This window comes from Kogia breviceps, chromosome 14 (assembly GCF_026419965.1).
Source record: "Kogia breviceps isolate mKogBre1 chromosome 14, mKogBre1 haplotype 1, whole genome shotgun sequence".
In the NCBI taxonomy this organism is placed as follows: domain Eukaryota; kingdom Metazoa; phylum Chordata; class Mammalia; order Artiodactyla; family Physeteridae; genus Kogia; species Kogia breviceps.
In genome coordinates this window covers 27,809,784-27,834,536 of record NC_081323.1, presented here as the reverse complement: position 1 = coordinate 27,834,536, position 24,753 = coordinate 27,809,784, and the positions used below count along the sequence as shown (strand labels likewise).

The following is a 24,753-nucleotide window of genomic DNA, read 5'->3' as shown; positions in this document are numbered from 1 at the left end:
CACCTGTTAAACGTGAAGTAGTAGACCACATGTCCCCAACTATGAAGCCATGTGCCAGCCACGAAGGGAGGCATGTGTGAGACAAAGAAACACAGGACGCTGGAGGGGCGGCGACAGTCAGAGTTAACAGTGCCTCACTCATCCCTAAACACCAGATTTTCTGCTACGTATCCTGCATGGAGAGTACTAACCTAACCCCTCACACCCTCCAAGGTGGGCACCACTGCGACGCGGCCCGCTCAAGACGCGGCACTCACGTTCCTGAAGGGTCCCCATTGACCTGAGCCGGCCAGAGGCCATCAGCAGGGCCCACCGCCTGATCCCCGCTCCGGCGGAGGCGGAGCCTCGGCAGGGACAAGACGGCGGCGGCCCCTCGGGCGGGCGTCAGGGTTAGGGAGGGCCAACAGGGGATGTACCTCGGAAGCCGGCGCTCTATGCTAGCTCCAGGGCGCGACAACCCGCGAAGCAGGAATTTTCGTCGGTCCCGCGCTTTGCTCCCGACTTAGGCCCCACCCCAGGCACGGCGGCCCCAGAATGCACTGCGGCGCTAACGCCCCACCCCTTGCCCCTCGTGCATCTCAGTGGACACCCGAGCGATCCGTGTGGAGACCCTCCCCGCACGCAAAAGCGCGGGCGCCTCCAAATCTCTCTCTCTCTCACGAGATCTCGTTTACGTCAGAGCTCGTCGCCATCTTGGACTCTGGCTGAATAATAAATTCCCTCCCACCAGGAGCGCGCAACCTTTCTTGAGAAGCGCCTCGCTGGGAGAGTGTCAGGGACACCGCGTCCCCGTGGCGGCCGGTGGTCGGCGGCTTCCGCGTCACTCGGAGCGAGGGTAGGCCGCGCGTAGCTTGTTTGCCCGGCTTCAAGATGGACGGCAGCGGGGACGGGGGAGGCCGCCCTGGGGGAGCACGTGGGGCGCCGCTTGCCTTTCCCGGGGCTGCTGGGACGGTGGAGGAGTCGCGAGGCCTCCCGCCGCCGTCGGGCAGAGAGGCTGGCGGAGGCGGGGCCGCGGCCGCCCCTGAGAAGATCCCTGGCGGCGGCGGCGGCGGCGGCGTCGGCCCAGCCTCTTCTCTCCTCGCACAGCCAGGCGGCCACGCTCGAGGCCCGCGTCGCCATGGCCGCGGTTCCCGAGTTGCTGCAGCAACAGGAGGAGGACCGCAGCAAGGTGAGGCCCTGGCCGCCCTCGGCCCCCGGGCCGGGAGGCCCCGGCGGTCACCCCCACGCTTCTTGCCCTGGTTGCTGGGAGGGGCTTGCGGGGCAGGGGCCGGAGACGCGGGAGCGCGCGCTCGGCGTGGAAAGTTGCTAAAACTTCTCGGGGGAGACCGCGCGGTGCACGCGACACCCGCTTTGCAGCAAAAGACGGAGCTCGAAACCGCGCCCCAGCTCCCTCCAAGATACTGGGGAAATTGAGTCGAGTCAGGTATCGAGAGTGTGTCCCTTGCAATTTCGTAAGCGCTCAGTGCGCCGTTCCGGGAGAGAGTGCTGTCATTTTTAGGAGGTGTTCAAAATAGTTGAACTTAATTTTCGCTCTCAAGATTTGCGTGTTGATGTAAGTTACCCCCATGCAGCTTGGATTTTGAGGTTTAAAAGGTGATTAATGCAGTCAATTTATGTCACCATAGCCAATTGAAGATTGCGGCAAGCTTCCACTTTGATTGGTCCTTTACTCATAAGTTAGTTTGAAATATACAGGGGTTGGTATGAGCCGCAAAGTTTTGTGCAGAATCGTCAACAGAAACGTTTTTCTAGCAGAAAGTGAAAAAAAACTAGGAATTCGAGGCGCTCTGACATTTAAGTAACGTGGAAGGCATCTCTTTAGAAATCAAAGGCATCTTTGATCCACAGCTCTTTGGAGAGACCTTTTCATCTAGTGGTGCCAAAGCTCGCACACGGCTGCCGGATTGTTCAGCAAGGGGATCACTGCTGTATTAGTTAAATGAAGTGAAGCGTGAGGATAGGGTCTTGGTTGGAGTATTTTTATTTCTTTAAAAGTGGAAAGAAGTAATTTTTTCTTTCCTTCCTAAAGCCGGAAGTGGGAACTTGAGAACCATTCTTTCTAGAACATTCCAAAGGTAGTTTTCTCTCTTGAAGTTTAGATGACTGAATAGAAATTTGGGTAGATGGATTCCCCCCCACCCCCCACCTTCCATCTTATTTCTTGGTCCAGAATGTATTTTAGACAGCTCTTTACAAATTCAACCGACCTTCCTATTTGTTAGTATTGTATACCTGTGGTTGGTTTTTAAAGTAATTTCCCCACCCTTCTGATCCTCGAGCGAAAGAGGATTCTGAAGACAGTTTCCTGCCTCCTGGTTTTAGTGACTACAGGAAAGGATTATATAGAATTATCTTCCTGCTTTTCTTTTAATTGCAGAAATAAGGAAATAATAAACTCAATAAAATATTACTCTAACACGTGGCTTCATTTTTCTTTCTGGTATCCGATACTAATCCTGGGATGTGGATCAAGTCTAGATGATTTTTACTGTTCACCAAAGGGGAGTTTGGGACAAGAATGAAATAACAGGAGGGCAAATCTTGGGCAAACTGTTCTCTTGCTGTAATTCAGCTTTGTTAGTTAACTGAAATATTTTACGTTTTTGCTGAAAATGTAAGTTTAAGCTTTCTGATTGCTTTGGAATTTCCATGAGGATAGGAGTTCTTGAGGTTTAGACCTGCAAATAAGACAGGGAACATAATTCTTGAGGATTTTGAGTGTTCCTGCAGAACTTTTGGCTAGTTCAGCAAAACAGGAGTACTGGCCTGTATCCGGTAGCCTGGCACTTCCATTTAGTCGTATCCTTTTGAGCTGAAGGTGTTGATTTGTCTCCTTTCCCAGAAAGCAGTTGTATGATTAATTTGTTCTTTAACTAGTCATCTACCGATGGGAAAGATGGTGTTCTGGTCTTTAAATTTAGAAGAGAGTAAGGTTTTGTTAAGTCGAGCCCCTGAGAAATTTAACTGAACCTTTAACACCATTAGGCTGCATCTTCATGATAAAGAAACTGGTGTAGTGCAGCCCCCGCCCTGCCTCCCGCGCTGGCTGCATCAACATTCTAAGGTGTCTGGAGTTTTTTATGGTTGGGGGGAGAAATGGAGATTATGCAGAACCTTGTTCCCATAAGATATTTACCCAGGCCTCCTGTTTGCCAAAAGGTCCTTTAAACAGCGGGCATCATATTTAGGCTCCCACTCACAGACTCAGTGTATGTCTATTGTGATGAGTCTTGGTCCCGTTAGTCTTGCCAACCTACGGCAAATGGAGTGCAAGTCCTGATTGTCTCCTGGGATTTTTATTATTCTTGTTAGTGGACTGAAGCAAATGATCACACAGGAGAAGCTTTGTAAGGGCCCTCCCCAGCCTAGTGCTGTTACTTTTACCTTAACTTTCACTAGTTGGTTACATGGACTTTGGGTGGACAGTGTTTCCTTCCCAGAGCCAGTCATTAACGTTTTACATTTATGCTGCTGCTCTGGTTTGCATATTGTTAACTGGTGTGGAAGTTGTCTTTAGGGATACCACTCTCCACCAGCTTAGATGAAGAGAGTTAAAATTTATGTTAGTATAGGAACAGTCCTGAATTTTCACCAGCACTTAAGCAAGTCCAGAGTGATTCTTGTGGACTGAAGTTTTCTACTATGTTTATGGCTTGACTTCTTAAATTCAGGAAGTGTGGCTTCTCAAAGCTGCCCAAGCCTTAGTTCTGGATCAGTAACTTGCAGACAGTGTCTTAAGATCCCCATTTGTGAATACTACTATAGCAGGTCATGATCTGCCCACTTTTTTTTTTTTTTTTTTTGGCTGTAGGAAGAAATGGCTTAGGGTGACTATGAGAGAATTTTCTGGATTCTGAGATCCAAATTCTCATTTGGTATGAGACCTAGTAAGTGACTAACATCTAATGTAGAGCTTCAGTTTAAACCAGGGTTTGTTAACCTGAGCACTACCGATTGACATTTTGGGCTTGATAATTTTTTGTTGTGGGGAATTGTCCTTCCTGCGCATTGTAACAGTATTCCTGGCCTTTATTGGGTGACCGTAGCTCCCTTCCCTTCATCAGTGACAGTCAAAAATAAATGCAGACACTGTCAAATGTCCCTTGGTTGAGAATCACCAATTTAAACTTTCTAAAATGGTGTGATATGGGTGGTCGGATTGTGTTAGAGGCTAATCTTTAGTGTGCCAGTTTCAAGTTTTTTTTCAGATGCTTGATAAATTCTAAGGAAATAACAGGCCGTTTAAAACATCAGCATCGTTGACTATCTTTGGTAGAATTAGCCTTCCCCCCAGTATTGAGGAGCCTTACCAGAAAATGGTAAAGGGTTCTGGGCAGTTGAGAGTTACAAACTCTGCTGTGTTTACGATGTTGGAGTTCACTGCTCCCTTTGGACGGTGGAAACCTGAGGCCCGGATGCCACAGTACTCACAAAACATTGTGGGGCAGAATTGAAGATAACTGAAAAATGTGCTACAGGGTGGAACTTCGTTTAAAAATCCTGCTTTTTTTGCTCTGTTGTCCTGATTGCTTGAGGAAATTAGGATGTATTTCTGTAGGTCAGTACCACTGGCCAGTGGTGAAAGGTACATGCAGTGAAGTTAGGTTGTATTTAGGGAAACAACCTTTTAATGAACCTAGTTATTCAGAGAAAAGTATTTTTGAGTTTTATAGGTTCTGCCTTTTATTTTTGAAATAGCGAAGGGATAGTGGGACATCTTGTCTTGCATGAATAGCAAATTTGTTTTTTACAGGTTCAAATTGAGAAGTTCCTTTACGTCTTTACATAAGAAACTAGCTCCTCCCCCTGCCCTAAAAAAAAAAAAAGATACTTCACCACCAACACCTGTATATTTTCTGATTGGCCATTGAGTTACTCTTAAGAAGAGAGATTTCCCCCTAAAAGGAGGATATGGAATTTCTCAACTGTTTCATACCCCAAAGGCAAACCGTAAATACATAGGGAGGAGTGAAGTTGCAGTTTGAGGTTCAGGAGAGACTGAACTTTAGTTTAGAGATTGGGTTCTTGGCTTGACTCCCCCCCTTTTACAAATTTGGTGTAACTTTTTCAGGCACTGCTATATGGTCTGGAGAGAAAAGTGTAGTTTTCTCAAAATAGTTGCTTATGTTAATCTGTGGTATGCGTTTTCTGCCAGAAGAGTTTATGGTTTACTTGTTTTTGAGGGGCAGATCCCTAAGCCTTTGGGTCTAGTTAGTGTAAATGGTGAGGAGCACAAATGGAAATGTTGCCAACCTTAAGGCTTTCACATGATCTTTAATGAAGAGCAGTGCAAAGCTTACATGTTGTGCTAGTGGGGACCAGGTATCTGGTGAGTGATGAAGGACTGAAATATTTATATCTGAAAGATCTGGGAAATGCGTGGTGACTCTGACTAGCGTACAAGGAATCCCACCAGGAAGCAGGCAAGCTTTTCTTCTCTCCACGCTGCCATTTGTGTCTTAAACTCATGACACAAGCTCAAGCTCAGCGTCATCCACGTTGCTGAATCATCTTTGTGGTGAAGGTAAATTTTATTCTCAAGTCTTTTTTCTATTTCGTCTTGGGTTGATCATAAAGTAAGACTGCTTTGTAGTAAGGAGCTGTGGACTTGGTAGACCAGGAACTTTTGGAAGGGAGACTAGATGAAATCTAGTAGTAGGTGAAGGGTTTTAGCTTTGAATGGAGGAAATTAGTTTTTTGTTTGTGGCAGCTGCTTCCTCTGTAGCGGTGGTATGTTGATTCCCAATAGAATTTCTGTGCTAGGAGATCATTATAGATCATATGGTTCACTTTGTGAACTCCTGAAAATAATCCAGGTATCTTGCAATTAGATGGATTGTAATTAGATGGATTTCACAATGAATTTTATTTTAGCCAATAATTCAACTTAATCTCTTTCTGGTTCTATGTTGGGATTCCACTAGCTCGTGGTCTTGCAGCCTTGTGAAATGATGATTCAGTTTATCCATTCGCTGAGTGCGCTGCACTGACCTTCTTCCAAGCCTGGATTTCTGTTCTAGGAACTCTGGGCTGCGTAGCCTCCAAATGCCCTGCAGTCTGCAGTGTTCTACTGTGGACAGCTTGTGTGTTGGTGGACTACCGGTAAGAATGGTTGGTGTCAGCAGGGATGGGTCCCTGTGGGTCTCATCTCACCAAGATGAGTGGTGGAAATCTGATCACTTGCTGCAGCTCTTTATCTAGTTGTTAAGCTTGTGGCTAATTTCCATAACTATTATCTGTGTTAGTAGACTGAGATCTAGAAGTCTTTGGTTCTGTTGTCCTTGAGGACTATGATATGATATTGGCAGGCCTGAATTATAGGACGGGGGGAGCCAGTGGTGGGGGGAAGGAGATGAACACAGCTAGCTGTAAAAGCGGCTCATGTATTTCACACAGTCAGTTCAATTGTTTTTCATGCACCAGTGCCTCAGGGATAAGTGGGATAGAACACAGAGAAGTTTGGGTTACCTTCAGGGTGGGAGAAAATAGTAAGAAGTAATTCAGTACTATTACAGTATTTGAACCATAAAGAGGGGTTTGGAGAAAGATACAGTATTAGAATTTCTTACAGAGCACTTCCTTCCTGTGAGCTGAAACAGTAACAAAGTAATAATATATGTTTCATAAGTATGTATCATGTGAGTCAGTTTTCAGAAATTACTGCAAATCCAATGTGTCTGCCACAGAGCATTTTTGGATTTATTTCCTCACTAGTGAGTATTGGACTGCGGAAGGTATCCGTACCTGTCTAGCTGAAATATGGCCTGGTTGTTGCTTGCCTATTCTGGCTCCATGCTGCTTACAGACCATTCAAAGATGATTTGTTGTATTGGCTCTCTCCCTGGTAGGGGGTCTTTAGTACCTTAGCCATTGGGTGAAGGGAAAGCAAAGCAGAATCCTTAGGAGAGAAACAGTTTGAAGGAGAGGCACACTGATGTAGCATGTGCTGGCTAAGTACATTTCTGCTTCGGGAATGGAAAGTCGTTTCAGCGTATACATGCAGGCTTTTCTTCTATCTGCAGTAGTTTCCTTGCAACATTCAAATTAAGATGGAAATATAGGGGCTGGCATATTCAATTTCTTGCATGTATACAAAACTAGTTAGACTTAAGTGGCTATTCAACTAGACCCCATTCTAGCAGATCAGAGTTACTGTGGAGATGATTTCTTCCCATTGTGTTTTGTCATTTGGCTATATGGCAGTAGTGTAAACTGGAGTCTGCAGCTGCCATAACATTTTTTATACTTTATGTATCTTCTTCTGTGGGTTCTGAATTTCTGAATCTGGCTTTTTGTGTTGTCCAACCACAGAGGTGCTCTTTGCCATCTCTGTGCCACTTAACCTTTCGAAGAGGAGGCTTTGCAATGGCGTTAAAGTCATGTACCACAGTGAGTCATAAGTGAGATCTGGACCAAACGTGGTCCTTAGCAGCTCAGAGCTTTGCAGATCTGTCCTGTGGCCAGTGTCAGGTGCCCCAGCTGGGAGGCTGATGAACAAGTGAGGGGGAATGCACAGGGATTGATTTAGTTTTTCTCCTTTTCAGCTCTCTTACTAAGCCTTCAGATTTCTTAAAACAGTTAAAATTTTGTTTTCTAAATGAAGCAATGCTTGTTTACCCCCTTTTCTTCTCACAAAGATCACTGTAATCCTTACTGTAAGGATTAGTCTGATAAGGAAGTATATTGGGGACTGAAACTCCATCTAAAACTTGGAGTATGTGATGTAGTGGTTTCTGTGGAAATCTACAAAAGAAAGTCTGTTTTAAAACTTAACATTGTGCATTGGAGAGTAAATGTGTTTTAAATTTGATTCTCACCAGTGACCTAAGGGAATGGGAAAGGGAAAGGTAACGTGCCTAAGGTTAGACTTCGTTCTGAAGCCTGCCTCTCCCGGCTGCTTTAAACAGCTGTCCCAGTCATTTTGACACCTGTGGCCCAGGTCAGACAGTGTTGACCAACAGGGCTAAGGCAGCACTCTGGGCACTTACTTAGGCTAGGGGGCAGAGATGGTGAGTGGGCGAAAGTGTATGGAGGCGTGTCACCCACTCGCTGTACCCTCCACCCTGTTGATTATTTAGCAAGTACTGTGCCATGGGGCTATGGAGTGTTGGTTCTGTTGACCAAGCAGAAAAAGGAATGCTGAGCTTTTAATCACAGTTGACACTTCCGGAGTGAGGAGACAGTGCTGACTTAGAAACTTTAAACATTTCACAACTTTTTACTACTTGGTGATTTATGGGCTTCATTATCTGGAGGGTTATCTTACTGCAATACAAGAAAGTTCCTTTGACTTGTGAATAGGGATCATTTGAGTTGGTTGTAGTCTGCATACTCAGAATTTTACCACCATCTTTTTTCAGACAGTTCTTTACGGCCCAAATGTAGACATTTTCGTGTTACCTGTTGTGGGGTTTTTTTTGTTTGTTTTTTGTTTTTGTTTTTGTTTTGCGGTACGCAGGCCTCTCACTGTTGTGGCCTCTCCCGTTGCGGAGCACAGGCTCCGGACGCGCAGGCTCAGCGGCCATGGCTCACAGGCCCAGCCGCTCCACAGAACGTGGGATCCTCTTGGACCTTGGCACAAACCCGCGTCCCCTGCATCGGCAGGTGGACCCCCAATCACTGCGCCACCAGGGAAACCCTGTTTGTTTTGTTTTTGTGGTGGGGTGGGAGTGTTTATCATGTCAGGTGGTGGGGTTGTTGAGTTCCTTCCTAGGGTGGTATATTTAGGCAAAAGTGATCACTGCTGGAGAAGCTGGGTGCTTGACATCTTGTTATAGTGCATAGTCTTTCCAAACCTCTAGTGGTTTTTGTTAGTGTCCTCATCACACTCTTACACTAAAAAACAAAATATCTTTGCTGACAAGAAGATAGTAACAGTGAATAACCTGGACTGTTACTTCTGTATGGTTAACCGAAGGTGTGGGAAAGAGGTGACATCTGATGTTCGCTGGTGAAGTCCATTGCTGCTTTGACTGGTGCCGTTTACTAGATTACATTCCCCTTGGGTCTTCCAACCCTAATTCCCAAGGCAGTCCTTGTGCTCACGGTCTCACTGGGCTTGGAATGAGCTAAAATGGAATTGACAGTATGTACAGAAATTGAGAGACTGCCGGAAACCAGGATTTGTGACCTCGTTAGGAAATGGAATCTCAGGAAACATGGCTGTTGTTGCTGAACTCAGGGAAAGGCACCTTAGACACGGTCCCTGGGTGGCCCCATCTTTCCACCAGTAACCTGACCCACTTTATTCTTGTACTGACTCTTGACACGTACAAACATGAGATCAGTGGGGTGGCCAGTATTCTCTGCAGTCAAATTTAGTGTATATTTTGAGGTCTTTTTGAATGCTGCATTTGCCCAGTGGTAAATTATCAGAAGGAAGGAAGCTTTTATCAGAAATGTGTCAGAGCTAGAGTCACAGCTGTGATAAAATGAATTATTCCTGACCTTGAAGCTTTATCTTTGTTTGCAGAGATTTCATAAATGGACATGTGAAAATTAAGCCAAACAAGCAAATATTTCATAGGAGTCATCAAGAATTCACTTGGAAGATGTATTTAGGTTGACATGTCAGGAATTGTTAAGTATATTATGATCTTAAAATACTTGATGTGAAAAATCAAGTTCTGGTGGCAAGAACGTGAGCCTTAGTTCTCAGAGGAAAGCCATTGTTCTAGGGCTTACTCTGGTTTTTGCATTTAAAATTTTTTTCTTGGTCACAGTTCTGAAGGAAAAAGGGAAGTACTGACCCTTTCTGAGATACTACAAAGGAGAGAGAAGTAATCCATGTGTTCTTAGGTATAAAATCTTTTTATAACTAATAGAACCAGTTTTTCTATTTTTAGAAGGTCATCAGTCTTTGGTCCTTTTATTTTGAAGAAAGGAATTCAAAGGGAAATTTAGAGGGAAATACTCAGGATTCCCTGTTCTCTCATCCTCTTAACTCCAGTCTTCACTTGGCATTTTCCTTGTGTTAATAGTCTAGAGGGTTCTGGCAACTTTAGCACTAGCTTACAGTTGGGGGCTGGGGGAAGGATGAGATGTGTAGTTCCTGAAATCTCTTATTTTTGTCAGGCCTTCAGATCCACTGTCAGCTTGTCTGTCTTAAGAATGAAAGAATTTATCATATTTTAGATTCAGTAGGAAAGCTTTTTTTTAAGGAAGACCATTTTAACCACTTTCCTAACAGTCCGCTTCTTCCAAGAATTCTTTTTAAACAGGCAAAACTGGAGTTGGATGTTATTTTCTTCTGAGTTTCCAACTCACAAAAATCATTTACTTTTGTTTCCAGGGCAGTGCTCACACTTCTCCCTTATATGTAATCGCAGTGGAATTCTGATAATTGAGGCCTTTGTTGGTTTGTTTTTTGTTTTTTGTTTTTTGTTTTTGCGGTACGCGGGCCTCTCACTGTTGTGGCCTCTCCCATTGCTGGACGCGCAGGCTCATGGGCCCAGCCGCTCCACAGCATGTGGGATCTTCCCGGACCGGGGCACGAACCCGTGTCCCCTGCATCGGCAGGTGGACTCTCAACCACTGCGCCACCAGGGAAGCCCCACCTTTGTTGGTTTTTACAATTCACTTCTTGTGTGTCTAGATTTGTCATCTCCTTGACAGTCCCTGAATATAAATAGGTCCACTGTTGAGTGGATTTTTATCTCTCCACCCAAGATCCCATACCACCTGACTGTTCTCTGTACTTCCATGTTTTCCCAGCCTCTAACTTTCAGATATAGGTACAGTCTGTTAATGCCTCTTGAATGTTCTTGTAATTTGGGCATTTATGTAAGAATTTCAAGATTTCATTCTATCCAGTTGAAGCCTTCTTATTCTTAGTACAGTTCTTCAAGTATTTGGTTAAATGTATTTTTCATGTATGCATAAAGTGTGTAATGTACATGATATTAGAATTATATAGTTGCTTTGTTTAGATTACAGGAATTCACTGGACCCACCCATGCATTTAAGAGCAGGTTTCCCCACAGTTTCAAATACTACCTCAACTGACTTTGTTCTAAATAGAACAATAGAAGTCTTGTATAGACTGCTTTTTAATTACTAGCTCCCCATTTTTGGAAGGATACTTTTTAGGACTAAAATGAACTTGAGACTAATAGCCAAAAAATGTATTTCAGCTGAGATCTGTATCAGTGGACCTGAATGTTGATCCCTCGCTTCAGATTGACATACCTGATGCACTCAGTGAAAGGGATAAAGTCAAATTTACAGTGCACACCAAGGTAAGTGACAGAATGACTTCAGTAATAAAAACAGTGCCAGGTTGCAGCCTTGTTGTTCACAGTGGGTGTGAGAAGAGACCTAGTGACCTGACTGCAGTGTGGCACTCCTGCTAAGTGAGGCCCCTCCCTCCACTTGCTCCTAGTAAGCATCAGATGAGTGCTCTTTTTACAGCATTTTCTACTGTGGTGGAGACCTGGGGCTCTGGGCTTTGCTGGTGTTTAGTGTGGCTTGTCCTCTGCTCCATGGGGAAGCAAACCAGGCAGAGCGATAGAGCTGGAGCCACCTGCCACAGAATTCCACCTTTGTTTTTAATTTGCATGCATGGGAAGTACTTGCTTTTCCCATATTTTCTAAGTTCTTGGCCATCACCCCACCTATTATGATTCAGAAGAGGTTTTTTTCTTCCAGATTTTTTTAAAAATTTACTTTGAAGTATAACCGATTTATAATGTTGTGTTAATTTTTTTCCAGATTTTTAATTTGACAAAAGCAATATGCCAATCTGTGAAAAATATAGAAAGTTTAATTTCTTGGGATCTTTTCAGGAATATTTTTAGCCTCCTTTCTCCTTCTATACTAGTTAAAATGTATTGAGTGCTTGTCTTATGCCAGGCACTTTTGTAAAGGGTTTACATGGGCTTAATTTTCTCTTTCTAACAATCTTTTGGTATTCTGTTATCCCCATCTTACAGGTGAGGAACTGAGGTACAGGTTTAAATGAAGTAAATGGCTGAGGCACAATTTGAGTCAGGAAGTTTGAAGCTAGAGCTCTTGGTTTATGCCATCTCCAGCATAATATTGGTAATATGTTGTCTATGAGGTCCTCAAGGTTTTCTCTGCATACCTTGGTGGCTTGATTAACATACCTGTCACTCAGGCAGCGTGAGGCCTATGTGATTATATCTGTGTGAGTTGACCTGAAAGGTGGAGTTGTGTGACTAGAATTCCGTAAAGAACGTGTTGAATCTTAACTTTGTTCTTTATTGGATCTCATTAAAAAACTGGATGTTCTATTATACAGAATTTTCCCATAGTGCACTGCATGAAACCCAAGCCACTTTATCTGAAAATAGTAGTTAACAGTTACTTCTTTTTTCTTTACAGACTACTCTGCCCACGTTTCAGAGCCCAGAGTTTTCTGTTACAAGGCAACACGAAGACTTTGTGTGGCTACATGACACTCTTATTGAAACTACAGACTACGCTGGGCTTATTGTAAGTACATTTTGGGTAATCAAATAATTGCGGAAGCCAGTTTCTTCTACCTTGCTGTTCATTTTGTTTTGAGAGACTCACCCCCTTTTTTTAATAATAGATTGTGAAAATAGTCTGATTTCATTTGTCAACTAGAGTATGTGTTAACTATTACTGGTAAAATCTAAAGTATGTGAAAATAGCGTTTTGGCTCTAAGATGAAGCATAGTCTTATAGTCTGTACAATAAAAGAGAGTAAGCAGTTTCATGGTGTAACGTCTTGTCTACCTTGCGGTTTGGCATTTCTCTGGCATTTCCTTTCAGCCATCAAGTGGAATTGATCTCTGGTGGTGGTAGTGTGTGCTGGGTTTCTCAGGTGTGTTCTGCTGAAGGCGTAAAGGGGGCAGCTGTCTTTGTGCTCGGCCCTTGAGAGTTAATGTGTGGCTCTGGGAAGAGACTTTGCTGATTTTATTTATTTTTATTTTTTGGCTGCACTGTGCAGCTCGCAGGATCTTAGTTCCCCAACCAGGGATTGAACCCGTGCCCTTGGCAGTGAAAGCGCAGAGTCCTAACCGCTGGACTGTCAGGGAAGTCCCTTAGCCGATTTTAAAGGAGAGAGAAACATGGCTTTTCCTTACAGGCCAGCTGAAGAATCTGGCCAAATAGTTAAACAAAATCAGTACTGAAGCTTATGTTTAAGAATGTCCACGCAAAATTAGAATCTTTTATCCTCTGGAATAAATTCCTTTATAAATCCAGAGATTATTATCTTCATCGTACTTCATTGGCTTCATTTTAGCATTGATTGTAATATATAAATTAAACTGACAATTGAAGCAGGATAAACTGTCATACCTACCAACTGTCCAGTGATTAACCGAACAGATGGTTGCAGTCAAAGTGAGTGTCCATTGTAGGGGACACTTCTTTTAAGTGGCTGAAAGGAGTAAGGTTAAGAGAAAAGTACAAGTTGATTTTCAGGCAGCCCCTCTGGGCTCCCTGCCTCCTGTGCACAGGCACTGAGTTGCATGTCTCTGGGGGTGAGAACCCTCAAGAGTTACTGCCTTGACTGCAGATTCCGCCCGCACCTGCAAAGCCTGACTTCGATGGCCCTCGAGAGAAGATGCAGAAACTGGGAGAGGGTGAAGGGTCTATGACCAAAGAAGAATTTGCCAAGATGAAGCAAGAGCTGGAAGCGTAAGTGCATTTTCTTGATGGGGGCTCTACCCTTTGAGAATAAAAGTGGTGATGTGTGCAGAAACCAGAATCTGACAGCTAATTTCAGTTAATTAGTTACCCGGCTATTGTCTTCTCAAACCACATTTTGCAGAGTGTGGGTGAAGGGGCCTGGTTTTTGTACTTTAGACATTGATTCCTTGGGGACTGCTGATGCTGAGTAGATGGTGGTTCTATCTGTAGACCATGCTGTCATGGAGTGTTGGTCTGGCATTAAGTGAAGAACTAAACGTTTGTCTTTATATATTAACAAGTCTTTGGGCTGTGATAACGTACAAAACTTTCTTCCCTGAAGTTTGTTTACTGAAAGTATAGTTGAAACTAGATGGCAGTGAGTGCTGCTACAAAGAAGCATTCTAAGAATAGCCGCAGCTCTGGCTCTTTTAATCTGGTTGTAGTTCTTTTAAAGAAAAATGGATTCTTTATTCTGTATCATGTTTGGAGGTTTGCATACAGTTTCTTATGATGCCATCCTTGTACTTCTTTCCCTTGGCTCCCTCCCTTCTTCGGGGTCCATCTCAGCGAGTCTCTTCAGCATGCTGGCACAGGCCCATTAGCCTGGTACCCCGTGGACAGCGCTGAGGATAAAGCGCTGAACACAACAGACTCAAGTTCCTACTATTGGGAAGTTCAGAGTCATCTCTAGTGTGTAGTTTGAGATGAAGCCACTGTGTAGTTTGTTAGACTCACTGCTGTGTACATGGCTGCAAAATTAAAAGGTTTTCATGATTTTAAAGAAGCCAGTGTTTTGTGCTTAAGTACACGTGGGTTTGGGCTTCACAGACGTACCCTATCAACTCTGGTTATATCGCTTCCCCTTTCGGTGGCTGTTCCACATATTCCAAAATGAGAACTGCCTTACTACCTAGTTGGATGCTACATTATACCAAGCTGCTTTGGGTCCAGTTGAGGTGTTCTGCATGGCTGCAGGAGCAGCGCAGTGAGGTCCCAGGGAGCAGTTTTGGGTGGTCAGCTGAGCTGAGGCCTTGTGTGCTTCTCTTCCAGTGAGTATCTCGCAGTCTTCAAGAAAACTGTGTCTTCCCATGAAGTCTTTCTTCAGCGACTCTCTTCTCACCCTATTCTCAGTAAAGATCGCAACTTTCACATTTTCCTGGAATATGATCAAGATGTAAGGCATTTTTATTCCATTTCCATGATTCAGTTAAAATGTACAAAGAATATACTTGATATATTTTCTGAAAAATTGACTTTCAAGGTTGAGTTTCTTATCAACACAACAGAAACCTTTCTTAGATGCTCCTCCCCTTGCCCACCTCCCCCAGGGCAATAGATCCAATGTGTAAGGCATTTTTATAAAATGTTGCCTGTAAATATTTTTACCTTTTCCCCCTCAGTTAACCTTGGGATTATTCGAAAGAATTTAAGTTGATCCACATTTGTTTTTTTCATTGAAAGGGAGAGACATATGCTTGCTTTTTTACAAAAATACGTTACATTACTTGCTGTTTAATATGTATGAGGCGAGCCCTGACCTAGACATTTCCTCACAAGTCTTCTAACCAGTGAATAATCAGCATAACAGAACAGTAATTCTACCAAGAATTTAAAGGCACTAAGACTTGATACTGATACCTAGTTAGTTTTTCAAAATATTTCCTAAGTCACACTTTTAGAATTACAACCTGTGCTTAGATTTAGCTGTTCATTTGATATTTTAGATCTGTTGTTAACAATGGAATTAGAGGTATCTTAAGTTATGCGAATGTGTTCAGGACTTGATGGGAAATATATGTACCGTTAACTGTTTTGGATTTCTCCTTAGCTGAGTGTTAGGCGGAAAAATACCAAAGAGATGTTTGGTGGCTTTTTCAAAAGTGTGGTGAAAAGTGCTGATGAAGTCCTTTTTTCAGGAGTTAAGGTAAGTGGCCTTTAGCTGTTTGAGAAAATTCTTCTCTTTGTGTGAATAGGTGACCTTTTGTTTCTTCAGAATAGGTATTTGTGAAACAAATGGTATTAGCTTCTCAAAAATGTAAATAACTTTTTTCAAATTTGGTTATTTTTATCTACTCATTGGATTTTCACTTATTTTCCGAAAATACTCTGTTCTTTCCCAGGAGAAGGGATAGGAATCTTTCCACACTTAAGTCTTCATTTTCTCCTTTTCTGTAAGGAGAGGTTACTCAGTTTTTTTAAAAAAAAAAAAAAAAAAAAAGCTACAAGACCAAGTATTTCATGCTGTTCTCCAGAATTGCACTGTCCCCTGGTAGCCCTGGCCTCGGGTGGCAGTTGAACACTTGACAGATGCAGTTGGCTGGTGTAATAAAGGAACTGAATTTTATGTTTTGTTTACATGCTGGATTTCAAGGACTTGATAGGAAGAAAGAACCATAAAATATGGGTTTTACCTGTTTCTTTTTATAATGTGGTTACTACAAAAGTTTTAAGTGGCACATGTAGCTCACATGTTTCTATTGGACAGTGCTATTCTAGAACATCAAATAAATGTACAAGTTTCTTGCTAGCCTTATAGGTATGGTTTATTTCTTCACTCCTCAGCCCCCCTCCCTGCTACCATAACAGTTACTGTCTGGTGTCTGACTTTGCCACTTGAGGGCTTGAGTAAGGAGCCCAGGGTGTAGGTGCTGAGAAAGACAGGGCATTGTCAGAAATGTGAAAGTTCTGGGGCTGTCTCTGGCACAGCTGAAGGTGTGCTGTCCCCACGCATTGTGGGGGCATTTGGCATCCCTGGTCAGTGCCTGCCAGATGCCAGTGTTTCCTCCCAGTCTGGAACTGAACACATTTGGCAGGTGCAGGTATCCAAAGCGAGGGAGCCACCCACTGGGCGAAACCACCACTCTAGTGGAATTGCTGGAGGTTAGGGAGGATGCTGAGTTTTACTGGGCTGTGCTAAATGGCTCTTCAAAACAAAATAGCTCTCTGTTGACATTTCCTGCCAGCATTTCACTTTTCCTAATCCCAGGTATGAAAATTCCATTTCAAAAAAAAATTATTTTTATTTCCCTGGTCTTTAGAGGTTAAATTTATGCATAAGCTTATTTCTTTAGTGTTTTTTTTCTAATATAAAATACATATTTGTATTGTTAGAAGTTTTGCTTCTTAAACCTCTTTTTTCCTTCCCTTTAGGAGGTAGATGACTTCTTTGAGCAAGAGAAGCATTTCCTCAGTAACTATTACGATAGGATCAAGGGTTCCTGTGCAAAGGCTGACAGAATGACCAGCGCTCATAAAAGTAAATACGTTCACCCATTAGCCCCTTAGTCTGCTAATGTGCCAGCTCTGCTCACATAAAAGGGCTGTCCTTGTTCCTGCAGATGTAGCGGACGATTACATCCACACTGCAGCCTGCTTGCATAGCCTGGCTTTAGAAGAGCCCACGGTCATCAAAAAGTAAGTTTTTGTTGGAAGACATTTTCTCTAATCCCCTAATTGAAAACTGTTGGGTGGTAAAATGGGTAATGACTACACAGGTTCAGTTCCGCTCTTGAGCCAAGCCCACCTGGGGTCAACCATAGTCTCCAGCACTCACTTTATACTATACACCCTCTGAGCATAAATACTTGAAAGACGTTTGTAGGGGACTTGGGGCACTTCTGTACCAAACGTGGTCGCTGTTGTCAAAGCCTTTATTTCTGTCAAACTTACATGTGTCTGTTGTTGATTATTTTGATTTGGAATTGTCTTCGAGAGAAGTTTGCTTTGTGTTTACTGGCAAATAGTGCTTGCGCTTTACTCAGTAATGCCCTGGGCTGACTTGAAGAGATTTGGTTAAGGTGGCCATAAGGGTAAAGTAATGACCCCAGTCTGATTTTGAGCATTATTTTATATTAATTTTTCACAGTTTCTTCATTCTAGTTATTTCTGGTGTGAGATGGTATAGTTGGCCCCTTCCATATCTGTGGGTTCTGCATCTACAGCTTCAAACAATTGCAGATCGAAAATACTTGTTTTTAAATTTCAGAAAGTTCCAAAAAGCAAAACTTGAATTTGCTGTGCATCAGCAACTATTTGCATAGCATTTATGTTGTACTTACAACTATTTACATAGCATTTACACTTTAGGCGTGGTAAGTAATCTAGAGATGATTTAACGTATACAGGAGGATGTATGTGCGTTATATGCAAATAAACACACCATATAGATAAGGGACTTGATCAACTGTGGATTTTAGTCTCTGTGCAGGGTGGGCACTGTATCCTGGAATCACCCCTCACTGTTACTGTCAAATGACTGTGTTCTACTTACACCTAGGCTTGGTCTAGGGGGCGTTAGTATTTCAGACTTGAAAATGGGAGTCAGGCTGATGGCAGAACCAAGACAAACTAGTAGCGTATTTATGGCTTAGAACCTGACCTTGGCTAACACAGGTTTAACAGCGGATAAGAACGTGGGGACACAGGTTCTGCACAGCAAGGTGGCTGAGGGGCAGCAAGAGAGGCCAATGCTGGTGAGTGTGGCACTGGAAATGTGCTCGATTTCGTAACTGTCTTCTCTGCTAGATTGGGCCACTTGTGATGAAAGCATTGCTTTGATAAGTTAATTCTAAAGCGCCACAGACTAGGACTCCTGAATTTACCCATTCATGTCTTAGAGCATTGATAAGATCATATTTCATACATGATTTAAGACCGTAAGCCAAAATCGTGTATATTTGCAGGTACCTATTGAAGGCGGCTGAGCTATTTGAAAAACTTAGGGTAAGGATTTTTATGTTGGTCTTCAAGGTATGTATTTTATCATCTGTACATTTCTGCTTAGATGATGGTGGCCTTTGATTTTTTAACAGAAAGTAGAGAGTCGAGTCTCCTCAGATGAAGACTTAAAGCTGACAGAGCTCCTCCGATACTACATGCTCAACATAGAGGCTGCTAAGGTGAGGGAGTTCTCCCAGAAGAGGTCTGATGACACAGATGTATTCTCTTTGTTAAAAATGAAAGAAGATGGGAATTTGTCAGGATTGTTCATGTAAGTGATGTCAGCCTAAATAAAGAAGTAAACTGAGGCAAGTTCGAGTCTCTTTAGGAATAGCAGAGGAGTTGCATGCAGTGTGAGAAACACTGTAGCAAGCCACAGGAGAGTCCATTGAGGATGTGGGGTGGGATGTATTTTGGGGCAAGGAATGCGAAGAGGAAGAGTCTTTGGCAGTAAGATGGTTGGCATGAGGGAGCTGGTCCCCAGCAGTAAAGTAAGCTCATTGGCCGGTGTTCACTGGTCGGGAGGTAAGTCTTGGTCTTCCGTATATCAGGTGTTTGTGGGAAATCAGTCTCTCAGTTCTTAAGTTGTATAGTTATATTCTGAGGGTGCGGGTGTGTATCCTCCAGTTCTGTTTTAGATTGAAATCATCTCACAGTGACGTGCCTTTTTGTGACATTGTGTCCTTAGTTTGCATTACTTAGGAACTTATGGGCAGTAGGGCTGGTGCTGAGTAGATAGATAATGGTTTGGGAGATTATATGCTGTTGGTTGCAGAGGTAACCGGACATATGCCAAAGGGCCTATTTCTGAGGCATAAAAGGCTTTGGGGTTGTGACCTTTTATTGAATTGCAGTTGTCACTGCAGCCTTTGAGTCATAAAGCATTACTTAACCAAAAGCAAGTTGAAGTGGTCAGCAGAATGACCTTTGGGAATGGAACGTGCATTCTTCACTGTCTACGCTGTCCTGAAGAAAAATGTTTAAATTATTTTTATATGAAATATACTAAACCTGGCAGCATAAAATTAGGTAGGGAAAATACCTAATGGGAAGATGTCATCAGGAAGTAGAAATTAATTCTTTCCCCCGTAGTTTAGTTGTATTTTAGGTGACTTGTCTTGTGACATGTTTTCTTAGAGAAAAAAATCCTGTAGGTCGTCACTGTTTGGTTCCTTCTCTTGATCCATATAAAGAATTCTGGAAATGCCGTCAGCAATGCATTAAGCGTTGCTATTACCAGCCTAATATTGAGATTTAAGGGCGAGGCGGTGCAGGAGATGGTTGATGTCTGATATTTTAGGCAGTGCCCCAAGGTACTTGTCTGTTTTTTAGAGTACTTCAGCTAGTCTTCCTGTTCTGTTCTAGAGATTTTTTGGTATAGGTTTAACTACCATGTATCCTCTCTGTTAATTTTCTTCTCAGGATCTCTTATACAGACGCACTAAAGCCCTCATTGACTATGAGAATTCAAACAAGGCGTTGGATAAGGCCCGGTTAAAAAGCAAAGATGTCAAGCTGGCTGAGGCACACCAGCAGGAATGCTGCCAGAAATTTGAACAGCTTTCTGAATCTGCAAAAGAAGGTTGAGTGGCGCCACTCTTTATTTACTTTTTGCTTTTTATTTGGAAATAATCTCAAGCTTACAGAGAGAAGTTGCACAAATGGTACAGAGAACACCCATACATCCTCTGCTTTGTCACTTGCACACGTACATGTGCTCCTACTTGTGTGATTTTATAAACATATCTGGGGTTTTTTTTTTTGTTTTTTTGTTTTTTTTAACCATTTGAGATTAAGTTGTGTCTTTCTTAGTCGTTTTATCCCTGAAAACTTCGCTCTGTTTCTCCTACATCCCTACAGTACAGTTACCAACTTTGGTAACCTTTGATACAATACAGAGTTGTCCCCTCCCCCACTCCTCCAGGTCAGCACTTGGTGCTGTCTGTTCTTTATTAACACAAGCCTTCCCTTCTCTCCCATTTTTTTTTTTTATCATCTTCATTAGACTCATGGATTCCTGTTTTCAAAAAGTTTTAAAATTCATCACTGTACAAAGTTATTTTGGTGTTCATACTGTCCAGACTGAGCCAGTGAGAATGCCTTTAAAGCTGACGTGTCCTTATGACACCTCCATATTTTTGAGGGTTAGATGTTTTGTGCTAATCTTAGACCTTTTCTACTCCAGCCATGAAAATCGCCATTTCTTCCAGGAGCCCAGATTGAGTGCCACGTGTGCTCATTTCTTCTGGGGTGCCTCTGCTTCTAGACCTTTCAGCCAACAGTGGGGAAGTGTCAGGATTTGTGCACACACGTATATACTCTTCAGGTATCATGAGTCTGTATTAATGACTCAGTTGTATTCCATCCCCAGAGGGTTGGTTCTTGCCTTCTACCATTCCAGAGTAAGGGGCTGTTAAAATTTTATTTAGGACTTCCCTGGTGGTCCAGTGATTAAGACCCTGTGCTTCCAGTGCAGGGGGCACAGGTTCAATCCCTAGTCAGGGAACTAAGATCCCGCATGCCACACAGCGTGGCCAAAAAAATAAAATAAAATTGGGAGATGGTGTACCATGTCCACTGAACACGAGTATAATAGTTAGTCTTTTCCTTAGTGGGGATCTCACTGCCCTGAAGTTCTTAAGGGCCATGGAACATGCTAGAGCAAAAAGTAAAGATGGTGTCTTCCAGAATGTGAATATAAATTAGAGTGGACACTTGATTCACCCTCAGAATCAACCCTCCCCCTTCAAAACTCAGGTTTCCATGTGGAATCCGTATTTCATTTTAAGACTGTTTCCTCAGAACTTTCCCCTCCTCTGTGGCGCTGCAGTCCCAGTGTATCTGGAAGAGCTCTGCTCCTTTGTCTTGGCTTCTCTCTGTTCAGGACTCCGGTGCCCTCACTGAGGGACAAGGCTTCTCTGTACAGTCTTTGCAAATGGCCTGCAGACACGCTCACTTGGCTGCCCTTTGGATTCTTTCAGAGGAACCTCCTTCTCGCTGCACTGTAGTTTAAATAAAAATTTTAGCTTTTTTTAAAAAACAGCTAATTTAAATTTATAAGGAAAAAGAATACTTCAAAACTACTGAGTTGAAATCTTAGGTTATTATATAGGCCAGAGTTTAGTGGCTTTGAGAATTTTTTTAAAGAGAAGCCACAAAGCTTTACAATGGTGCCAGATTAGGCCTGTCTCTGTTGCCCAAGGTTTGTCCCTTTGTTGTTTGATCGTACCCTTCTATTCAAAATGTAAGCCTGGGTGTACACTTTTTTAAAGTGCAGTACTCTGTAGAATAATGAGATAAATGGCTCCTAGCCTGTTTGTCTTAGGTTGAGGTTCTAAGGTTGTGGCTGAATTGATGGGAGCTCTTGCAGTAGCACAGGGCAGTGGGCAGATGTCTTGGGAGACAGATGGGTCAGTCTGGAGTTCTGGTCCTGGAGGGAAGGAGAAGAGCTTATTTTGACGTCTGACAAGACCAGCCTGATATATCCGAGTTACTGATGTTAACATCACTATACATTTTTTGAATTTTTTTATTAATGTGGCTGCTTGTATTACATTTCTGTTGGACGGTACTCGGTAGACAAGATACAGGACTCTGAGCACCAGCTTAAGCTAAGGGAGGATTTTGATCACAGTGATGGTGAGAGCTGCAGGGTAGAGCCTGAGTTCACAAGTGTGTGGAAGGAATCAGAGAGAGTCTGATAGGACAGTGATCCTGAATTTTCATGATGGATAGACACAAAGGTGGCATGTTCTGTAGAAATAGCCACAAAAAAGCAGTTTTCAAAGTTTAAAAATGATCCATAAAAAAGGTCATTGGTGCACATATGTGTGGCCCACTACCTCCCTAGCCCACCCTCCACAAGCACTGGTTCCTAGAGGGAAAGGGCAAGGCATCTCAACTCAGAAACCTCCAGGTGTTCGGGGGCCATTCTTGGTGACTGGGGGTGTGTTCCCATGGCAGAGATAACAAAAATTTGAGAAAATGTGGTGTAGGGTACCAAAGCTTTGGAGATTGTTTTATTTGTAAGAATGGTATTTGGAAGTTAAAGATGAAGATTGTTCTGTTTTTCTTGGTAAACTTTGCTTTGTAGAGCTAATCAATTTCAAACGGAAGAGAGTGGCAGCATTTAGGAAGAATCTGATTGAAATGTCTGAACTGGAAATAAAGCATGCCAGGGTAAGTGTTATCTTCAAACTAAGTCAACTTTGGGGGGTCTTCTTCAAGTTATTAACCAATTCACTATTCCAGTGTCATCAAGCAGATGGCACTTGCTTTGTGGTTTTAATCCCCTGAGGTGTGGGTGGGAGCCACTTGTCAGTATTTTTTTCACTGCAAACCAAAACTCCGTATGTCTTGATGAAATACTGCTTTTTGAGAAGAGCATTCTTGGTGGCGGTTACCCAGCTTCTCTCTTGACGTCCTTGCGGGCCACACCCTGAAGGAGTTTTTCCGGTAATTTGTGAGCATCCATCATAGCATTTATAAGCTCTTCGTTATCTGGAGTTTTCATGGAAGATTTTTTTTTAATAGTATTCTAATTTGCTAAGTGTTTTGTGATACTAATTCCCTTTTGGTTTAAAAAGGAGGAAAACTTCTTCATAATGTCTGTAGCATAATTTAGCCCAGAAAAGATGGAGAACGTGGTTCTCAGTGCTAGATCATATTAGAATCCTACTGTGGAGCTCTTAGGGGTTTTTTGGTTTTGTTTTGTTTTTTTTGTGCCCAGGCTCATTCACTAAGGGTTTCTGGGCTCTTTGGGTGGTTCCTGGGTGCAGCACATACTGAGCCTCAGGGTGCTTTCTGAGCCAGGGCAGTCAGGTCACTGTCACTGGCCATCTGCGCTGGTTAAAGGAAGACTGAATGTTTGTATTTTGAATTCCTTTATTTTGACCACAACAGAGATGCTTACTCACTTCCCTCTTTAAGTCCTGCTGTATATGACCTTTTAAATTGGAGTTTTAAAGTATCATTTATGAGTCATTTACACATAGTAGTATTCTGAGTAGTCTAGGTTTTTTGAATTCCTTTAAAGTGAGAACTTTGTACAGTATTTCCTGCCAAGTCCTATGTGAATATTTATCATTTGTAATCTCATTTATAATCTCACCCATAACTACTTTTTAGCAACTTTTTTTTTTTTTTTTTTTTTTTTTTTTTTGCGGTACGCGGGCCTCTCCTGTTGCGGAGCACAGGCTCCGGGCACGCAGGCTCAGCGGCCATGGCTCACGGGCCCAGCCGCTCCGCGGCATGTGGCATCCTCCCAGACTGGGGCACGAACCTGTGTCCCCTGCATCGGCAGGTGGACTCTCAACCACTGCGCCACCAGGGAAGCCCTAGCAACTTTTTATCCAGTCTTTCCAAGGCTTTCAAATACCACATTTTGGTTAAGTCACATGAGTGGGATTGGCATGATTGCAGTGGGAGCAAACTTGGGGTGTGGGGTGGGGTGCTGACCAGCCCTTCTGAGGGTGAGGAGCTCCCCAGCATGAAATTGGGGTGAGGGGAATTGTGGTTCAGGGGTCATTGAATGAAAAACAAGCACCCAGCCAGATGTCTTGTGACAAGCGAAGTCAGTGGGTCTGAGGTCCATGCCTCACCAGTGCCCCGACGTCTGTCTTCTAGAACAACGTCTCCCTCCTGCAGAGCTGCATCGACTTGTTCAAGAACAACTGAACAAAAGACGTGAATGTGAAGAAAGCCCGCATCACTTGCACTCAGATCATTACCACGGAAGATTTATTACCATTGGCTTTAGTTTAAAATAATGAATAAATATTTTGATTTCTAAAGATCTTAACACTTAACCATGTTGGTTTAAAAATATTTCTATTGCATGCTACTTAGACATAACTAATCTTTATGCATATAATACCTCAGAGTGGGTAGAATCTAAGTACTGGGTTCTCCTCTAATTTGTCTTTCGTAATTAAGAAAGGGTGCGGGAATCTTGCGCCTTCTGGAGCCTGTGTAAGCAGTGGCCTGGCACACACTGCCTCACTGTTCACTGTGCCCATGCCCCTACAGACCAGTTACTTTAGGGTAGGTGCCGATTATAACAGATGAGTCAGCTGCTTGTTACAGGTAAGAGACATTCCATCTCTTCATTAGGTAATTTCCCCCTTTCTTACTCTCCTGGTTCTTTAATCACCTTGAGTTGTTTGTACTATAGTAAGAGCAAGAAAAATCTCATATCTTTATATACACCCTTGGCAACTCCAGTTTTGTAGTTGGGAGATAAGTATTTGAGGGGAGAGAAGCATCTTATGGGTGTAAGAACAAGTAATAAGGCCTAATTTAGAAGGTGGCCAGATCTACATTAAGAAAGATGTGAACCCCCTCCCTAATGGGGGCGGTATGTGTGTGTTTGGACTTTTTATAAAGTGTACAATAAAATAATCCATGCTCTTT

The 24,753-nt window shown here is 43.0% G+C and overlaps 2 protein-coding genes and 1 non-coding gene across 9 annotated transcripts in view; 2 read left to right on the top strand and 1 right to left on the bottom strand.

Annotated features, from left to right (window-relative positions):
• MGME1 (mitochondrial genome maintenance exonuclease 1) overlaps window positions 1-1,377 on the bottom strand; it is a 10,616-nt gene extending 9,239 nt beyond the window's left edge. Inside the window, exon 1 of one of the 2 annotated variants that reach the window (XM_067013426.1) lies at window positions 742-1,377. The gene's annotated coding sequence lies outside the window, so the exon portion shown is untranslated. Of the gene's footprint in view, window positions 1-416 lie in introns of both variants that reach the window. The other variant, XM_059039127.2, reaches the window with a different exon arrangement.
• On the top strand, window positions 587-24,753 carry SNX5 (sorting nexin 5). 6 transcript variants are annotated; one of them, XM_059039124.2, is made up of 14 exons: window positions 612-835; window positions 1,087-1,168; window positions 11,133-11,237; window positions 12,343-12,453; window positions 13,508-13,629; window positions 14,674-14,797; window positions 15,452-15,547; window positions 16,774-16,879; window positions 16,962-17,037; window positions 18,306-18,345; window positions 18,435-18,521; window positions 19,765-19,924; window positions 22,436-22,521; window positions 23,968-24,753. In XM_059039124.2, the coding sequence occupies exons 2-14, from the start codon at window positions 1,118-1,120 to the stop codon at window positions 24,016-24,018; spliced, it is 1,215 nt and encodes a 404-aa protein (XP_058895107.1). In that variant the 5' UTR covers window positions 612-835; window positions 1,087-1,117; the 3' UTR covers window positions 24,019-24,753. The 6 variants fall into 6 exon arrangements, with proteins under 6 accessions (XP_066869525.1, XP_058895107.1, XP_066869523.1 ...); XM_067013422.1 differs by having other exon boundaries at window positions 678-835; window positions 1,091-1,168; XM_067013425.1 differs by lacking the exon at window positions 1,087-1,168 and having other exon boundaries at window positions 682-835.
• Window positions 5,944-6,180, top strand: LOC131741896 (small nucleolar RNA SNORD17). Its single transcript, XR_009331251.1, has one exon. It is a non-coding gene; the product is annotated as a small nucleolar RNA SNORD17 (small nucleolar RNA).

Bases quoted from the DNA above. Each gene is read 5' to 3' on its own strand.
- SNX5 (XM_059039124.2), top strand. From the start codon at position 1,118: ATGGCCGCGGTTCCCGAGTTGCTGCAGCAACAGGAGGAGGACCGCAGC. The intron at 18,346-18,434 runs GTAAGGATTTTT...ATTTTTTAACAG, and splicing joins AGCTATTTGAAAAACTTAGG to AAAGTAGAGAGTCGAGTCTC. The intron at 22,522-23,967 runs GTAAGTGTTATC...TCTGTCTTCTAG, and splicing joins TGGAAATAAAGCATGCCAGG to AACAACGTCTCCCTCCTGCA.